Genomic DNA, 16,704 nt, shown 5'->3' with positions numbered 1-16,704 from the left:
ACCCCAGTGGCTCTGACCTCCATAATTATGAAATGCTTCATGGCTCACATCAACTCTAGCTTACCACTTTGCCTTGATCCTAGGTCTTGGTTCTCCACTCTGTAACTGTATCCTTGACTTCCTGACCCACAGACTGCAATCAGTAAGGATAGGCAACAGCACCTCCTCCACCATAATCCTCAATACTGGTGTTCCGCAAGGCTGCTTACTCAGTTCCCTACAATACTCCCTATATACTTGCTTGGCTAAGCTTAGCTCCAACTCCATTTACAAGTTTGCTGATGACACCACTGTTGTAGGTCAGATCTCAAACAATGACAAGACAAAATACAGGAAAGCGATTGAGTACGTAGTGCCATGGAGAAAAGACAACAATCTGTCAATGTCAGCAAAGTGAAGGAGCTGGTCTTAGACTTTAGGAAGTGGAGTGGAGGGTACGTGCCTGTCTGCATCAATGGTGATGAGGTGGAGATTTTAAAGAGGCTCCAAGGTAGAAGACAGAGGGTGGTGGTGGAGGGTTGTTTTTCAGGGTGGAGGCCTGTGACCAGTGGAGCACCAGAAGGATCGGTGCTGGATCCTCTACTTTTCATCATTTACATAAATGATTTGGATGTGAGCATATGAGGTACAATTAGAAAGTTTGCAGATGACCCCAAAATTGGAGGTGTAGTGGACAGCGAAGAAGGTTTCCTCAGATTACAATGGGATCTTGATCAGATGGGCCAATGGGCTGAGAAGTGGCAGATGGAATTTAATTTAGATAAATGTGAGGTGCTGAAGTTTGGGAAAGCAAATCTTAGTAGGACTTAATACACTGAATGGTAAGGTCCTGGGGAGTGTTGCTAAACAAAAAGACCTTGAAGTGCAGGTTTATAGTTCCTTGAAAGTAGAGTTGCAGGTAGATAGGACAGTGAAGAAGGAATTTGGTATGCTTTCCTTTATTGGTCAGAGTATTGAGTACAGGAGTTGGGAGGTCATATTGCAGCTATACAAGACGTTGGTTAGGCTTTTGGAATATTGTGTGCAATTCTGGTATCCTTCCTATCAGAAGGATGTTGTGAAACTTGAAAGGGTTCAGAAAAGATTTACAAGGATATTGCCAGGGTTGGAGGATTTGAGCTATAGGCAGAGGTCGAATAAGCTGGGGCTGTTTCCCTGGAGCATCGGAGGCTGTCGGGTGACCTAATAGAGGTTTATAAAATCATGAGGGACATAGATAGGGTAAATAGACAAAGTCATTTCCCTGGGGTGGGGAAGACCAGAACTAGAGGGTATAGGTTTAGGGCCAGAGGGGAAAGATATAAAAGATATACGGGGCAACTTTTTCACGCAGAGGGTAGTGCGTGTATTGAATGAGCTATCAGAAGAAGTGGTGGAGGCTAGTACAATTGCAACACTTAAAAGGCATCTAGATGAGTATCTGAAAATAGGAAGGGTTTGGAGGGATATGGGCCGCGTGCTGGCAGGTGGGACTAGGTTGGGTTGGGATATGTGATCAGCATGGCCGAGTTGGACTGAAGGGTCTGTTTCTGTGCTGTACATCTCTATGACTGTATGAGGTCAGGTTCCTGGGAGTGATGTTCACCAAGAATCTGGCCTGGTCAACTGAACAATATGATGGTCAAGAAAGCACATCTACTTCCTCAGAAGGCTAAGGAAATTCAGCTTGTCCACAAAGACTTCTCCCAATTTTTAGAGATGCACCAGAGAAAGCATCCTATCTGGATGCATCACAGCGTGGTAAGCTAATTGCTCTTCCCAAGACCACCAGAAACTACAGAGAGTTGTGAACACAGCCCAGTCTGTCCCACATATCCACCTTCCATCCATTGAGACCAGCTATACTTACTGCTGCCTTGGAACAGCAACCAACATAGTCAAAGACCTCTCCCACCCTGGTTATACTCTTACAGCCTCTTCCATCAGACAGAAGATACAACAGTTTGAATATACGTACAAACAGGTTCAAGAACAGCTTCTTCCCCGCTGTTATCAGACTTTTGAATAGGCCTATCAAATATAATGTTGATCTCTCTCTCTGCACCTTCTCTGCGGCTGTAACACTCTATTCTGCATTCTTTTCTGCTTCCTTGATGCACTTAGTATGATGCGATCTGCCTATATGGCACACAAAACAACACTTTTCAGTGTATCTTGGTACAGATGACAACAATAAATCAAACAAACAAACGCAAAGTGGATTTCACAAACTGGTCTCTCCCCAGAGTAGAAGGGACCACCACACTATAAACTGCAAACACAGTAAACTAAACTGCAAGAGGTACAAGCAAATCATATTCACTTGGAAGGAATAATTGGTACCTTGGATGGTGAGAAAGGGGAAGTGAAAAGGGAATGTTGCATCATCATTTGCATGGAAGGGTATAGGGAAGGGAGAGAGGATTGGGTTGACTGAGGAGTAGACCAGGGTGTCATGCAGGGAATGGTCTTTTTGGAATACTGAAAAGGGAGGGAAGGGGAAGATGTGTTTGATGGTGGCATCACACTGGAGCCACTGAAAATGGCAGAAGATAATTTGTTGAATACAGAGGCTAGTAGGGTAGAGCTAAGGATAAGGGGAACCTAACATTTTTAAAAGAAGGAGGGGAAGAAGAGAAAGCAGAAATGCTTGAAATTGTACCGGGTGGTACATTCTTGATTAAGGAAGAGGTATGAAACGCGTGGTATGGAATATTGCATCACTAGAGGCAGCACAGATGTGAAACCTGAGGGAATGTAGGCAATTTAAGACACTGTAAGTAGGGGCTGACTGCATAATGACTGACCTTACCACAGCAGATCATGGTGTAAGATCCTTCTGGTGCCCTTGCTGCCAATGTGCTCTCTCCTGGTAGGGACCTACCTGCTTTGTCAAATATGGTAGAAGAAAACTAGAGGAAATGGCAAGAGGGAGGGAGGGCAGCTGGAGCAGTCAAACAGAGCCTTCCTGGAGAAGGAGGCTTCATGGGAGGAGGATCAGACAAATCAAGGATTTCCTCGTCTAGATGTAAACCACAGCCTTAATTTTGGATAAATGACCTGTCTTCCTTGTTTAACGACCCTTCGTAAACTGCAAACGCAGTATGCTAAACTGAAAGAGGTACAAGCAAATCATTTTCACTTGGAAGGAATATTGTAATGATACGGTGCCAGTGCATGTAGAATCCCTGCTTCATGATCTTTGGGCAATCTGTCATTCAAATCTCATGTTAAACTGCAATTGTATGACTATGTCTGAACTGAATGGGGTTCCTAGCTCACACTCAACACTGCATGTCTCCAACTTGGTCTGAAATACATTTTCCCATTGACAGTAGATTCGGCCTTGTGGAATACTGCCGTGAGGTTCCCTTCTGCAAAGTTTTTGAATGTTCAGCTCATCTAGCTGCTGAATGTTTATGTGAGCAGCCTTTTTAAAGCTGTGTCTGAAGATACTTCAGACCTCCCCAGCTGTCAGTGTTTCATTTACTGCAGCTAAGTGAAGTCTGCACTGTTTGCCACAATATTGTAAGAGGAATCCTCACCACAGTAAGGGTAGATTTGCTGCCATTTTCCTAGTCAGGTAGGATGAGGAAAACTAGAGGAAAAGGCAAGAGTGAGGGAGGGCAGCTGGAGCTCCAGTGTGGTTGAGAAAAACAGCTCCTGTTCGTTTCATGGGAAGAACTCTCTGACTTAAACAAGATGTAATTCACTGCATGATACCAATCAAGGACAAGTTACAATGATATGATAGACATTGTTGTTGAGATGAGAATAAGACTTTCATGTTAAGTCTTAATCATACAAGATCCAAAGCCGTTCCCTTGTTGAACTCTACATGATATCATCATATTGAATGATGCTTAATGCACTCTTCAGTATTAACCCTTTTAGGCCCTTGCACCCTTACACAGGAACAACTGGCTACAGGGACCCTGCCATGTTATTTCCACTCTTATTAGCTTCATTGTCCCCTGTAAAATAAATCTAAAAATAAATCAGTGGTGAGCTGCCTTCTTGAACTGTTTCAATCTTTGGAGTGTAGGGACATACATAATATAGATCAAAAGAGATATCCAAGAAATTGATCCAGTGACAGTAAAAGAATGTCAATATAGATTCAATTCAGGACTTGAAGAGATACTGAAGTGCATGGTGTTCCCAAGCATCTGCAACCCTTGTTCTTCTAGATGGTAGTGGATCGGGGCTTGGAAGTTGCTCTCAGAAGGCTCTAGGTGAGTCACACATCTACATGATACACACTGCTGCCACTGTGGATTGGTGTTGAAGGGAGTGAATATTAAAGGTGGTGGATAGGGTGCTAATCTATCTGGCATCCTTGATTATGAACTGATTTGTCCTGGATGTCAAGTTTGTTAAGTATTGTTGGAGCTGTGCCCATTTAAGCAAGTGGAGAATATTCCATTACCCCCATGAGTTGTCTTTTCGATGTCGGACAAATGCTTTAGCGAGACAGGAGGTGAGTTACTGCTCACAGAATTTCTGAACTGTCACTTGATCTATTAGTCACAGTGTTCATAATACTATTCAAGTTCAGTTTCTAGTTAATGCTTCCTCCCAGGATGTTGATAATGGTGGCTATTGAGATGGTAATACCACTGAATCTCAAGAGGAAGTGATTAGATTCTCTCTTGCTGCACCAGTCATTGCCTGGCATTTGTTTGGTATGAATGTTAGTTGCCACTTTATCATCCCAAGCCTGGATATTTTTCAGGTCTTGTTACTCTGGGACATGGACTGCTTCAATATTGGAAATTATTTGAATGGTGTTGAGCATTGTGAAATCATCAGCAGACATCCTCAGATCTGACCTTAAGGTAGAAGGACATTTATTGGTGAAGCTGCTAAATATAGTTGAACCTGAAGAATTGCATCAGTGATGTACTGGGTCTGACCTCCAACAACTATAACCCACCTTCCTTTGTGCCAGGTATGACTCCAGCCAGTACATAGTTTCCCCTGATTCCTATTTCCTCTAGATTTGTTCAATTTTTGTAGCTCAGGTTGAGATTCTGGATATAGGTTTGCTCCCTGTGCTGGAAGGTTTGTTTACATTTTGTCACAACCTAGGTAACATCATTAGTGAGCCTCTGGTGAAGTGCTGGTGTTATGCCCTGCTTTCTTTAACATAAAGAGTAAGTGGGACATAATACCAGAGCTTCACCTGAGGCTGACAGATGATGTTCCCTAGCATGGTGACGAAACATCTGAAAACAAATCTTCTAGTTCAGTGAACAAACTGACAATCTGAACAACTTTTGTTAGAGCTCGTTGATGCCATACTCAATCAAATATTGCCTTGATATCAAAGGTGACACTCTCACCTCACCTCTGCAGTTCAGTTATTTTGAATACGTTTGGACGAAGGCTCTTTGGAACTGAGTGAACCTGGCAGAATCCAAACTGAGCATCAATGAGTAGGTTATTCCTCTGCAAATGCTGCTTGATAGCACGGTTGATGACCCTGTCCATCACTTTGCTGATGTTGTTGAGCAGTCTGACTGATATCCATTGCCTTTAAGAAGGTGGCCTGTAGATGCCTGATTTCCAGATGTGTAGTCAAAATGGATGAAGGTCTGTGCCAGGAGAATCCAACCAGACCATTTACACTCTAATTTTTTTTAAAAATCCGGACAAGTTTCAAAACTCCTAAAGGTAAAGTGTTTAAAATCACAGTAGCACCCAGTTCTTATAGTAGCTCCATGTCTATCATTTAGAATGAGATAATAATTCAGATGCATGGTTCTTTTTTAACAGTGTTTGATTAATTCCTTCTAACAGCAGAGGGTGCTCTTTAAATTTGTTGTATAGCTAATTCTCAGTTTGTAACCTGCTGTCAGACGTTATTCCTTTGATTCATTTCAAAGCACAGCTGTCTCTAAGGCAATAAATGTAACTGCAGGTTTCAAATCAAGTGGCATGTCGCTGAATTACTGAGAACACTTAAAATTGATTCATTCTACTATTTTTGTCTGTAGATTTACCTATGTTTTCTGCTCAGTTAATGGTTTGCTCAGTGACTTTCTTTTTATTCTGCTTATGAAATAATGAATGAAAGATTTATGACAAATTTTGGATGTGCAAGTGACATTAATGCAATGCATCATCTGCACCTAAGGATTTAAGAAATGGGAGCCAGAGAAGACCTCGAGCCTACTCAGTATTGCTGACCTGATTGTGGCCTTTTACTCCATTTTTCTGCCTATCCTTGATTCCCCACAGCTATCAGGAACATTAATTGATGAGAGCAAATACTGTGTACCACAGGCACTGATTGCAATTTTGGTGTCTTCACTCGGGATGAGCTGTTACTTTGACATAAACCCATAAATTATTGATGTTTTCTATTGACATTGAAAATCAATAGCTTGTTTTGACCTTCCTCAACCATGACCATTCAGCATTGAAGAGAGTGAGGCCCTGGTAGGAACACACTGCATGAGGAGTTCCTGATTTCCTGGATCTTGGCGGGGCTGTCATAAAAGTATACTGGGAAGTATATTCATTGTTTTGGTGGTGGCATGAGACTGATAACCTCTCTGTCCGAGCAGCTTTTAGGTAGTCTTTCTGGTTTCTTCAATGTCAGGTGCCCTGGATACACTGCTCGAGCTGTAGATCCCAAATCAGCAATCTAATGACGTTGGAGTGCAGTGTAGAATCAGTGGCTGAGGATTCTAGTATTCTCTTTTGGTACACGCATCAGGATATACCTCACTTCCATAGATTTTTGTGGCAGGTATTTCTGTTGTTGTATTCTAAGTTTGTACAATGCAATGATATATTCCCATCTGAAATGGACTTTGTTCATTGTCTTTGAAAGGTGCAGAAAGTGATACTCTCTACAGACCTCCTCCTGGCTCACCAAGTGGGTTGGAACTCAAGGAAGCTCTTGAAACTGGTAAGACACTAAGAATTGAAAGCCAAACCTCTCTGCTGCCCTTTCTGCTGGGACAATGGGGGTTCTGGGCTTCTTCTGTTAACTTGGAATCCAGTTAGCTCTTATTCATGTTTGAGATTGTGTTATAAGCTGGTAGTTGTTCTTGCCTGTTTTATAAAGGGGTCACTTACTGGTAATCAGAAACAAAACTGAGTTTCTTCTCTGTAGCCCTCCTGCAACCAACTGCAGCACCTAAGGTGCCATCCTGACTAATATCGTACTGTGTACAGAATGGGAATCAAAACTGAAATCTTTCAGGTTTGAATTGATACAGCAGCTTTGAAACTGGGCCTTGAGTAGGTAATTGGATGAATTTTATTAAAGTCTCATTTTGTGCTTCTAATATTGTTTCTTCATTAAAGAAACAATAAAAGTCTTAGTTATTGTTGTCATGATGAAAAGCAATGCCTTAATTTAATATAATCACAAGAATCTCTTTTATTACTTGATAAGGTGAGGTAGGACTTCCACTAGAGTGTCTACTGAGCTCCCACTGTGGCATTATCATAGAATCATAGAATCCCTACAGTGTGGAAACAGGCCCTTCGGCCCAACAAGTCCACACTGACTCTCCAAAGAGTAACCCACCCAGACCCATTCCCCTACCCTATTATCCTCCATTTATGCCTGACTAATGCACCTAAGCTACACATCCATGAATACTAGCATAATTTCAAGAGAAACCACATAAAGGATTATTTAGGTTGCTGCCAAAGTTATTCTGGAGCACAGGAAAGCTGCCGTGGAAATTCAGAATTGCTATGTTTAATTAAACACTGTTATACTCTTATTATTTGTAACTACTTTTGCAATTATTGTAAATCCTAATTTATTCCCACTGTTACTTATTTTGCAAGGAATTTGATGGCTTGCTTTTGCGTTATATGCCTTTTTGGTAGATGTAGAAGAGTCACGTGCATTGATTGCTATTGTCTGGATTGAATCTGAGCAAAGGGAACAGACTGTTAGCTGTGTTTTCAGCCAACTCACTCCTGCTGATCTGCAAAGAGTTGAGGACCAGCTGGGTGATGAATGCAATAAAAAAAAAGCTCTCATACTAAATGTTCCAAGGGCAGTTTGTAAACTGGAAATCACTTCTAACTGGAAGAGAATCAAAAGTGAGCCCATGACAGAGAAAATTCTGAGGTGTTGGGCAATAGCTTTCATGTACATCATTGTCCCCACTAATTAAATGTATTTTCTACCTTGAAGCTCATTACCAGAGAAAGCAGAAGATACTACTCAACCTCCGGGATATGATCCCATAAATTAGTTTGACATTACATTTCAAGACTCTCAAGTGTGACCTTTTTGGAATTACTGTCCCTCTGATGTGTTAAACTGTCTATGAGCAGCTTGTTCTGCTGGCTTACATAAACTTTAAAGATCCCACTTTGCTGTTGGAAGAAGATTAGGGAACCATTTGGTTTCTTAGCAGAAAGGAGCACCTACTCTGCCAGCGGCAGGCCTGTGTTAATATCACATTTAGCATTTGGTGATGATACTCTTGCTGAATCCTGGCTCTTCGCCTTCTCCCCTGAGGATGTGTGACATCGTTCAAAAGGTGCACTTTGCTGGCACCTTCATTTCTCAAAGTAAAAGTGCTATGTTTTACAGCTGTAGGCTGAGTCTTTAAATTGTTCTCTTCTATTAGATTTCCAATCAGAATTTTTTACTTTAATTTCTCAATTTTATTCTCATCCATTAATATGTTTTGTTTGCCAAGAATGATTGCTTAAATGCAGGCAGGTCCAAACCCCATTTAGGTAACTGAAGTTCAGAACATGGTCCCGGGAATTCCAATTTGAGGAGGAAATAAGTCAACAAATAGGTCTTTGTGCATCAACATAAATTCTGTTTGAGGGAAGCGGAAAGGAGCATCTACTTTGAGTGGTAAATGCGTGTCCATGTCAAACTTAGCATGCGGTGATGTCACACATCCTAATTCCTGGCTCTATCTCCTTCTCACCAGACAATGTGTGGCATTGCTTTAAAGGTGTAGTTTGCCAGGATCTCCATTCATCACGATTAATGTATTTGGTTAATGAAATACTGCTCCACTGAGATCGCACATATTGCAAACTCCAAACACAAGTGCTTATCATTGATATGACCAACAAAAGTTCCCAGTCCCTAAATCATCAGCTGATTTGTGATGACAGGCAAAGCTTTTTGTGTGAGAATTCATGACATGCTGTTAACATCAGTAGTGCAGAGAAGAATTAATATCATATACAGTGTGAACTTAGTATGCAAATATACTCAACAAAAAATGTTCCTGGATAAATTGTATGTCTTGAAATTTGGGTTTAGCTCCATTTCAAAAGATTGCACAGAATTCCGTTAAATCGTACCTCTGCATAGCAACTGACAATTCCATCCAACAGATCTATCTTCTTGTGTCAATATACCTTGATGTGATGCTTGGAAGCAGGCAGATTGAATGTTTCACGTTCCTTGAGATTAAAGTCAGGCTTATGACCTCAGAAACTAAGAGTCTGATATGACATTTCCTGATGTTGAAATCTGGAAATTGGATGCTATGTTGCATGCTTAAAATTCCATATGCTGACCATAAGATGAATGAAGAAGTGCTGAGAATTGCAAGAGCACAGAAAATTCTAAATAATGACCTGTAGAAATAAAATGTCAGCCATTAGGCCATTTGATCAGAGCTGAGAAATGACACAGTTCTCTCCGAGATGGGAAAGTGGAGGAAAGCAGACAGACGAGGTCCACCTTTGGATGGTAGATGTCACAGCGCAGTTGCAGATAAGTACCCAGTGGTAGTGGTGAGGATGGTGTAGGATGAACCATACCAGCAGACCTCCTGACAGGAGCAACTACAAGCAACAGCAGGAAAATGCTTAGTACGTGATGAACAGGCAGCAAGTTCAATCCAGTGCTGACTGGCAGCTAAGAGACCAATCACATTTGGCACAGTTTTGTAGATAAATTGAGCGCTATTGTTTTGAAGTGCCAGCTGATCAGAGATTTGTCTCCCCATAAGAACCTCTCACAGATCTTAAAATCCTTGGTTTTTACAGATATCCATCACTTCTCAATCCTGAGCCTCAATATCAGGATATAACTTGATTCCCGAAAGAAAAACAAACAGTGAAACGCCCTTACCTCAAGTACAAAAGATATTATTTGAATGACTGTGAAACATACAACTTGTTTTATTTGTTCTTGAGATGTGGACGTAGCTGGCAAGATAAATATTTGTTGCCCATCCATAAGAGATCTTGAGAAGGTGAGGCACTGCTGCACTCCATCTGCTGTCAGTACATCTACAGTGCTATTAGATTAGGAGTTGCAGGATTCTGATAAATGAAGGAACAGTGATAAAGTTTCAAGTCATGATGTTGTATGGTTTGAAGGAGAACTTGCATCTGGAGGTATTCTCAGCATTTACTGCCCTATCCTTGGTAAAGGCTTGGAAGATGCAATCAAAGAGCTGCTAGTAGATGATGCCACTAATAGCCATGATTCACTGATGAATACTTGAGATGGTGGATTGGATGCCAATCAGTGGGTTTCCTTTGTCCTGGATGATTGATATTGCTGAGTGATATTAGAATTACACTGATCCAAGTAAGTGCAGAGCCTTCCATCCACTCATCATTGGTGCTTTGTAGATGAAAAAAATGGCTGCTCAGTGGTTAGCACTGCTGCCTCGCAGCGTCAAGGACCTGAGTTTGATTCCAGCCTTGGGCGACTATCTGTGTGGAGTCTGCACATTCTCCCCGTGTCTGCGTGGGTTACCTCTGGATGCTCAGTTTTCCTCCCACAGTCCAAAGATGTGCAGGTCAGGCTAAAGTGCCATTTTTGAAATGGCAAAGGTCAGTGTGGACTTGTTGGGCTGAAGGGCCAGTTTCCACACTGTAGGGATTCTAGTCTATGTTCTGTATCTGCCGAGGCATGGGAAGGTGGAAGGTGACCAGACATGCCATAAGAAGCAACAAGAATACACTGACAGTCACAGAAGTCAATGCCAAGAAGTAGCCCTGAGACCCTGGATGCAGGGAAGGAAGATTAGACAGCCATGGCTGACAATGGAAATCAGGAAATGTATCAAAGAAAAAGAGAGAGCCTATAAAGTGGCCAAGAGCACTGGGAAATCTGAAGATTGGGAAGACTACAAACACAAACAGAGGATAACAAACAGAGAAATAAGGAGGGAGAGGAACAAATATGAAGGTAGGCTAGCCAGTAATATTAGAAATGATAGTAAAATTTTCCTTCAATACATAAGAAATAAATGAGAGGCAAAAGTAGACGTTGGGCTCCACCAAATTGATGCTGGAAGGCTAGTGCTGGGAGATAACGAAATAGCTAATGAACTCAATAAATACTTTGCATCAGTTTTCACAATGGAAGACATGAGTAATTATGGAGTGTCAGGGAGCAGAGTTGAGTATGGTAGGCATTAAAAAAGAGAAAGTGCTAGAAAACCTAAAAGGGCTAAAATTGAAAAATCTCCTGGCCTTAATGAGCTACATCCTATAGTTCTGCGGGAGGTAGCTAAGGAAATAGTGGAGGCGTTGGTTGTGATCTTTCCCTGACTCCAGTGAATCTTGGAAGTCCCAGATGTTTAGAAATCACTATTGTAACCCCCTTGTTGAAGAAAGGATCAAGACAAAAGATGGAAAATTATAGGCTGATTAGCCTAACCTTGGTTGTAGGTAAAATTCTAGAAACCATCATTAAGGATGAGATATCTAAATTCTTGGAAGTGTAGGGTCGGATTAGAACAAGTCAGCATGGATTTAGTAAGGGGAGATCGTGCCTGACAAACCTGTTAGAATTCTTTGAAGAGGTAACAAGTAGGTTAGACCAGGGATGTCATCTATCTAGACCTCCAAAAGGCCTTTGATAAGGTGCCTCACAGGAGGCTGTTAAGTAAGGTGAGGGCCCATGGTGTTTGAGGTGGGCTACTGGCATGGATTGGGGATTGGCTGTCTGACAGAAGGCAGAGAGTTGGGATAAAAGGTTCTGTTTCGGAATGGCAGCTAGTGACAAGTGGTGTCCCGCAGGGTTCAGTGTTGGGGCTGCAGATGTTCACTTTATATATTAATGATCTGGAGGAAGGGACTGGAGGCATTCTGGCGAAGTTTGCCAATGATACAAAGTTAGGTGGACAGGCAGGTAGTTCTGAGGAGGTGGGGAGGCTGCAGAAAGATTTAGACAATTTAGGAGAGTGGTCCAGGAAATGGCTGATGAAATTCAAATGCGAGGTCTTGCACTTTGGAAAAAAGAATACAGGCAAGGACTATTTTCTAAACAGTGAGAAAATTCATAAAGCCAAAGTACAAAGGGATCTGGGAGTGCTAGTCCAGGATTCTCTAAAGGTTGACTTGCAGGTTGAGCCTGTGGTTAAGAAAGTAAATGTAATGTTGTCATTTATCTCAAGAGCGTTGGAATATAAAAGCAGCGATGTGCTTCTGAGACTTTATAAAGCTCTAATTAGGCCCCATTTAGAATACTGTGTCCAATTTTGGGCCCCACACCTCAGGAAGGACATATTGGCACTGGAGCATGTCCAGCGGAGATTCACACGGATGATCCCTGGAATAGTGGGCCTAACATATAATGAATGGCTGAGGATCCTGGGATTGTATTCATTAGAGTTTAGAAGGTTGAGGGGAGATCTAATATTCACTTAGAGTGGATGCTAGGAAGTTGTTTCCATTAGGCGGTGAGACTAGGACCTATGGGCACAGCCTTAGAATTAGAGGGGGTCAATTTAGAACAGGAATGAGGAGACATTTCTTCAGCCAGAGAGTGGTGGGCCTGTGGAATTCATTGCCACGGAGTGCAGTGGAGGCCAAGATGTTAAATGTCTTCAAGGCAGAGATTGATAAATTCTTGATCTCACCAGGAATTCAGGGCTATGGGGAGAGAGCGGGTAAGTGGAGTTGAAATGCCCATCAGCCATGATTAAATGGCGGAGTGGACTCAATGGGCTGAATGGCCTTACATCCACTCCTGTGTCTTATGGTCTTATGGAAAGTGTTTAGGGAGTAAGGAAGTAAATTACTTGTTGCAGAATTCCCAACCTCTGACATGCTACTGTTTATGGTCACTCAATGTTCTGTTTACAGGTGGAGGAATCTATAGAAACTCTGAGTGGTCTTTCTGCTGCCTGCCTCCAGCATCCAAACTGTCTGCATTTTTTTTCGGGTGGGAAAATTATAACTCCCATCATTTTGTCCTCTAACCCTTGGGCCTTCATTGCACTATGAGACTTTGCGTCTACCTTGTTCGGTGGGAATCAATACTTGGAAGCTGGGATCAATCTGTGGTTCTGGCAGTAGCCACTGCTTTGGTGGGAAACCCTGCCATTTAGAAATCCTCTCCAGTATTTATCACTTGTCCAGTTACATTTCTGGTTAGTGGTAACTCCTCGGGTGTTGATAGTGGATTTTTCAGTGATGGAAATTCCATTGAATCTCAAGGGAAGGTAATTAGATTTTCCTGTTGAAGATTACCATTCCTTGTATTTGTATAATGCCTTCCTGAAGAAGGGCTTATGCCCGAAATTTCGATTCTCCTGTTCCTTGGATGCTGCCTGACCTGCGCTTTTCCAGCAACACATTTTCAGCTCTGATCTCCAGCATCTGCAGCCCTCGCTTTCTCTCAAATGTTATTTGCCACTTATCAGCCAAAGTCTAAAAGTGCAGGTCATACAGTCATAGAGTCAAATAGCTTGGAAACAGACCCTTTGGTCCAGCTCATTTGCACTGACCAAGTTTCCCAAACTAAACTAGTCCCATTTGCCTGTGTTCCGCCATATCCCCTCAAAACCTTTTCTACTCATGCACCATTCCAAAGGTCTTTAAATGTAATGCCAGCTTGCCTCTGGCAGTTCATTCCATCACCTGTGTGAACAAATGGCCCCTTAGGTTTCTTTTAAATCTTTCTCCTCTCACCTTAAAGTTATGCCCTCTAGCTTTGAACACCCCTAGCCTTGGAAAAATCCCTTTGCTATTCACCTTATTTATGCCACTCATGATTTTATAAACCTCCATTAGGTCACTTCTCAACCTCCTATACTCCAGTGGAAAGCCTATCCAGCCTCTCCTTATGACTCAAACCCTCCAGTCAAGTAACACCCTTGTAATTTTTTTCTGCATCTCCTCCAATTTAATAATAGCTTTCCTATAGCAGAGTGACCAGAAGTGCACACAGTCGTCCAAAAGTGGCTGAACCAACAAGCTATACAACTGCAACATTACATCCCATCTCTTTACTGGTATGAGCAATCAGAGCAAGACTTCTTTCCCACTCTGTCTACTTATGATGCAACTTTCAACTAAATTTGTACCTGAACCAGAGGTTTTTTTTGTTCAACAACATTCCCCATGGCCCTACCATTAACTGTATAAGTCCTGCCCTTGGTCTTGCTGTATGTGGGCGTGTACTCCTTCATTGTCTCAGGAATTGTGAATGGTCCTAAATGCTGTGCAATCATCAGTGAACATCTTCACTTTTGACCTTGTGATGAAGGGAAAGTCATGCATAAAGATACAACAGGACACTACTCTGAGGATCCTCTGTTGTGACGTCCTGAGATAGCTGAATGCCAATCACAACCAAGTTCATTTGGACCCAGTGTTATTTTGAAGACTGGTGAGTTTTCCTGCTGATTCCCATTGACCCCAAGTTTGCTGATTTGATACTTGGTTGAATGTTGCCTTGATGTCAAGGCCAGGTCACTCTTACCTCACTGCTGCAGTTCAACTCCTTTGTCCCTGTTTGGACAAATGCAATAGGAAGGTCTAAAGCTGAGTGCCCTGGCATTACCCAAACTGAGAGTCAGTGAGCAGGTTATTGCTGAGCAAGAGTTGCCTGGCAGCACTGTTGAGGGCACATTACGCCAGTACTGATGATCAAGATTAGCCTGGTAGGCTAGGAATAAGCTGGCCCTGAGTTTCATGGGAAGGGAATATATGGGAAATTTTTCATAATTATGTGTAGATGCCATTGTAGCTGCACTGAAAACCACCTAGAAGAATAAGGGCAGTAAACGCATGGGAGCACCACAACATACAAGTTCCCCTCCAAGCCCCTCGTTATCTTGACTTGGAACCATTTCACCATTTGTTCACTATCACTGGTTCCAAATCCTGAAACATCCTTCCTCATATCATTGTGCGTTCCTGTACAGTCCAGGGACTGTAGTAAGCTTTCTTTAAGAAGGAAACTCACCGTTGCAAACTTCATCCTGTGAACAAATAACAAACTAACTGTTTGTGAGGAGGATCTTTAATGTACCTTTCTCAGTGCTGGTGCCTGAGTTGGCTGAGTAGTCTATCTGGTTATTTCCTTAAGCAGCTTTTCTGTTATAGTTGAGTAAAACTGAGCTCTCTTCTGTGTTTGAACATTTCTTGTTTTAACATTTGCTGATGGAGGGCCTGGGGTCTGAAATGCTCCAGTCTTTTATGCACTTCTTGGAATGGAAATAATGCTTTCCTGAGGCTTCCCAAAACCAGGGAAAGTAAAAGGACAGACTGCTCCATGGTTATCATGCATAAAAGTATTTGAAGGGACAGGATACAATCCTTTACTAGGATGTTGTCTTGTGGAAAGAGAGCTTTTTTCTTGATAGTTAGTAGGGAAAATATTCTTGTTTCTAATGACTGTGTAGCTGGAATGATCTCTCAGAATCGGAGAGATCCCGAGTTGTCATTTTGATTTGGCTGCCTTGCAATTGGGCAAACCCTTGTCAGACGTTGCTGTCCAATGGGACAATGCACTCAAAATGTTCCAGTCATTTACCAGACACTATATGTAGGGATTGATGATTCAGAAATGCCTTTGTGTCTGATAAGATGAAGAACTTTAAGAATGCATTAAAGAAGAAAAGTTCTGCATCCTGATACCCATTGAAGTCACATTATTTCCCACAGTCCATTCCCATTTGTTAGGCCTGAGTTGAAGGTAATTATTCACTCTCTGTCCTCGCCAAGCATTCCAATATATCAATGATCTTTGCAAGCTCTCCATCAGCAGCCTGATCTTCCTTGTCAATGTGCGTTCCCTTCTGTTGTAATAACGGAAGTATTAATTGGCTGTTGCCATTTTCAAATCGGTATTTGTGGAATGAATGGTGATAATGATATGTCTAAGACACCGATGTGCTCGGCTATGATAAATCAGTGTGCTGTATAGGTACCAATATTTTGCAGAACACAATCAAGTGTTCTGGTTCCAAGGATATGGAAAATTGTGATATCCTAAGAAGCATAAAGGGTATACTAGATTGTTTCTTTGTGATTTGGTTACGTGTCCTGTTAAAAAATGTATAAACCATGCAAGATTATTAAACTACTTCTGAGACAGCAAGAGGGCCAATGGGATGAGAGAGCTGCTTTTTTTTTTATAGATATTTTTATTAGAAATTTAACATTTTTACAAGTTTACAAAAATAAACAAAACTCTCAGATATAAACATTGATATACAATTAGCTCCAATATACAATAGCCAAAATTTAACAAAAAAAAACAAAACAAAAACAAAAAAAAACGAAAAAAAATCAAACAAAACTCAACTATTTACTAATCTAACCTACAATTAACCAGAGTGTATATTTAAGTCTCTTACATGCTCGGGATGTGTTAGCATCAGATATAATAAAACTCGTATTCGTGCGGGATTCCTCCCCCGAGGGGCCGCGGACCAGCCAGGTTTGTAATCTCAATTAAATAAAAGCCCTTGTTAGGATAGCCGAAATATCTGTATTTATGTAATACAAGAAGGG

At 41.7% G+C, this 16,704-nt stretch overlaps 1 protein-coding gene across 3 annotated transcripts in view; it reads left to right on the top strand.

Annotated features, from left to right (window-relative positions):
- LOC122554316 (phosphatidylinositol 3-kinase regulatory subunit alpha-like) overlaps nt 1–16,704 on the top strand; it is a 475,560-nt gene that overhangs the window by 169,556 nt on the left and 289,300 nt on the right. For all 3 annotated transcript variants that reach the window (XM_043699150.1, XM_043699147.1, XM_043699146.1), the window contains exon 4: nt 6,821–6,898. In XM_043699150.1, coding sequence (XP_043555085.1) covers nt 6,821–6,898 — 78 coding nt within the window. The remainder of the gene's footprint in view (nt 1–6,820; nt 6,899–16,704) is intronic.

This window comes from Chiloscyllium plagiosum, chromosome 11, assembly GCF_004010195.1.
Source record: "Chiloscyllium plagiosum isolate BGI_BamShark_2017 chromosome 11, ASM401019v2, whole genome shotgun sequence".
In the NCBI taxonomy this organism is placed as follows: Eukaryota; Metazoa; Chordata; class Chondrichthyes; order Orectolobiformes; family Hemiscylliidae; genus Chiloscyllium; species Chiloscyllium plagiosum.
The sequence above is the reverse complement of the archived record's forward strand: the minus strand, read 5'-3'. Positions and strand labels throughout refer to the sequence as shown.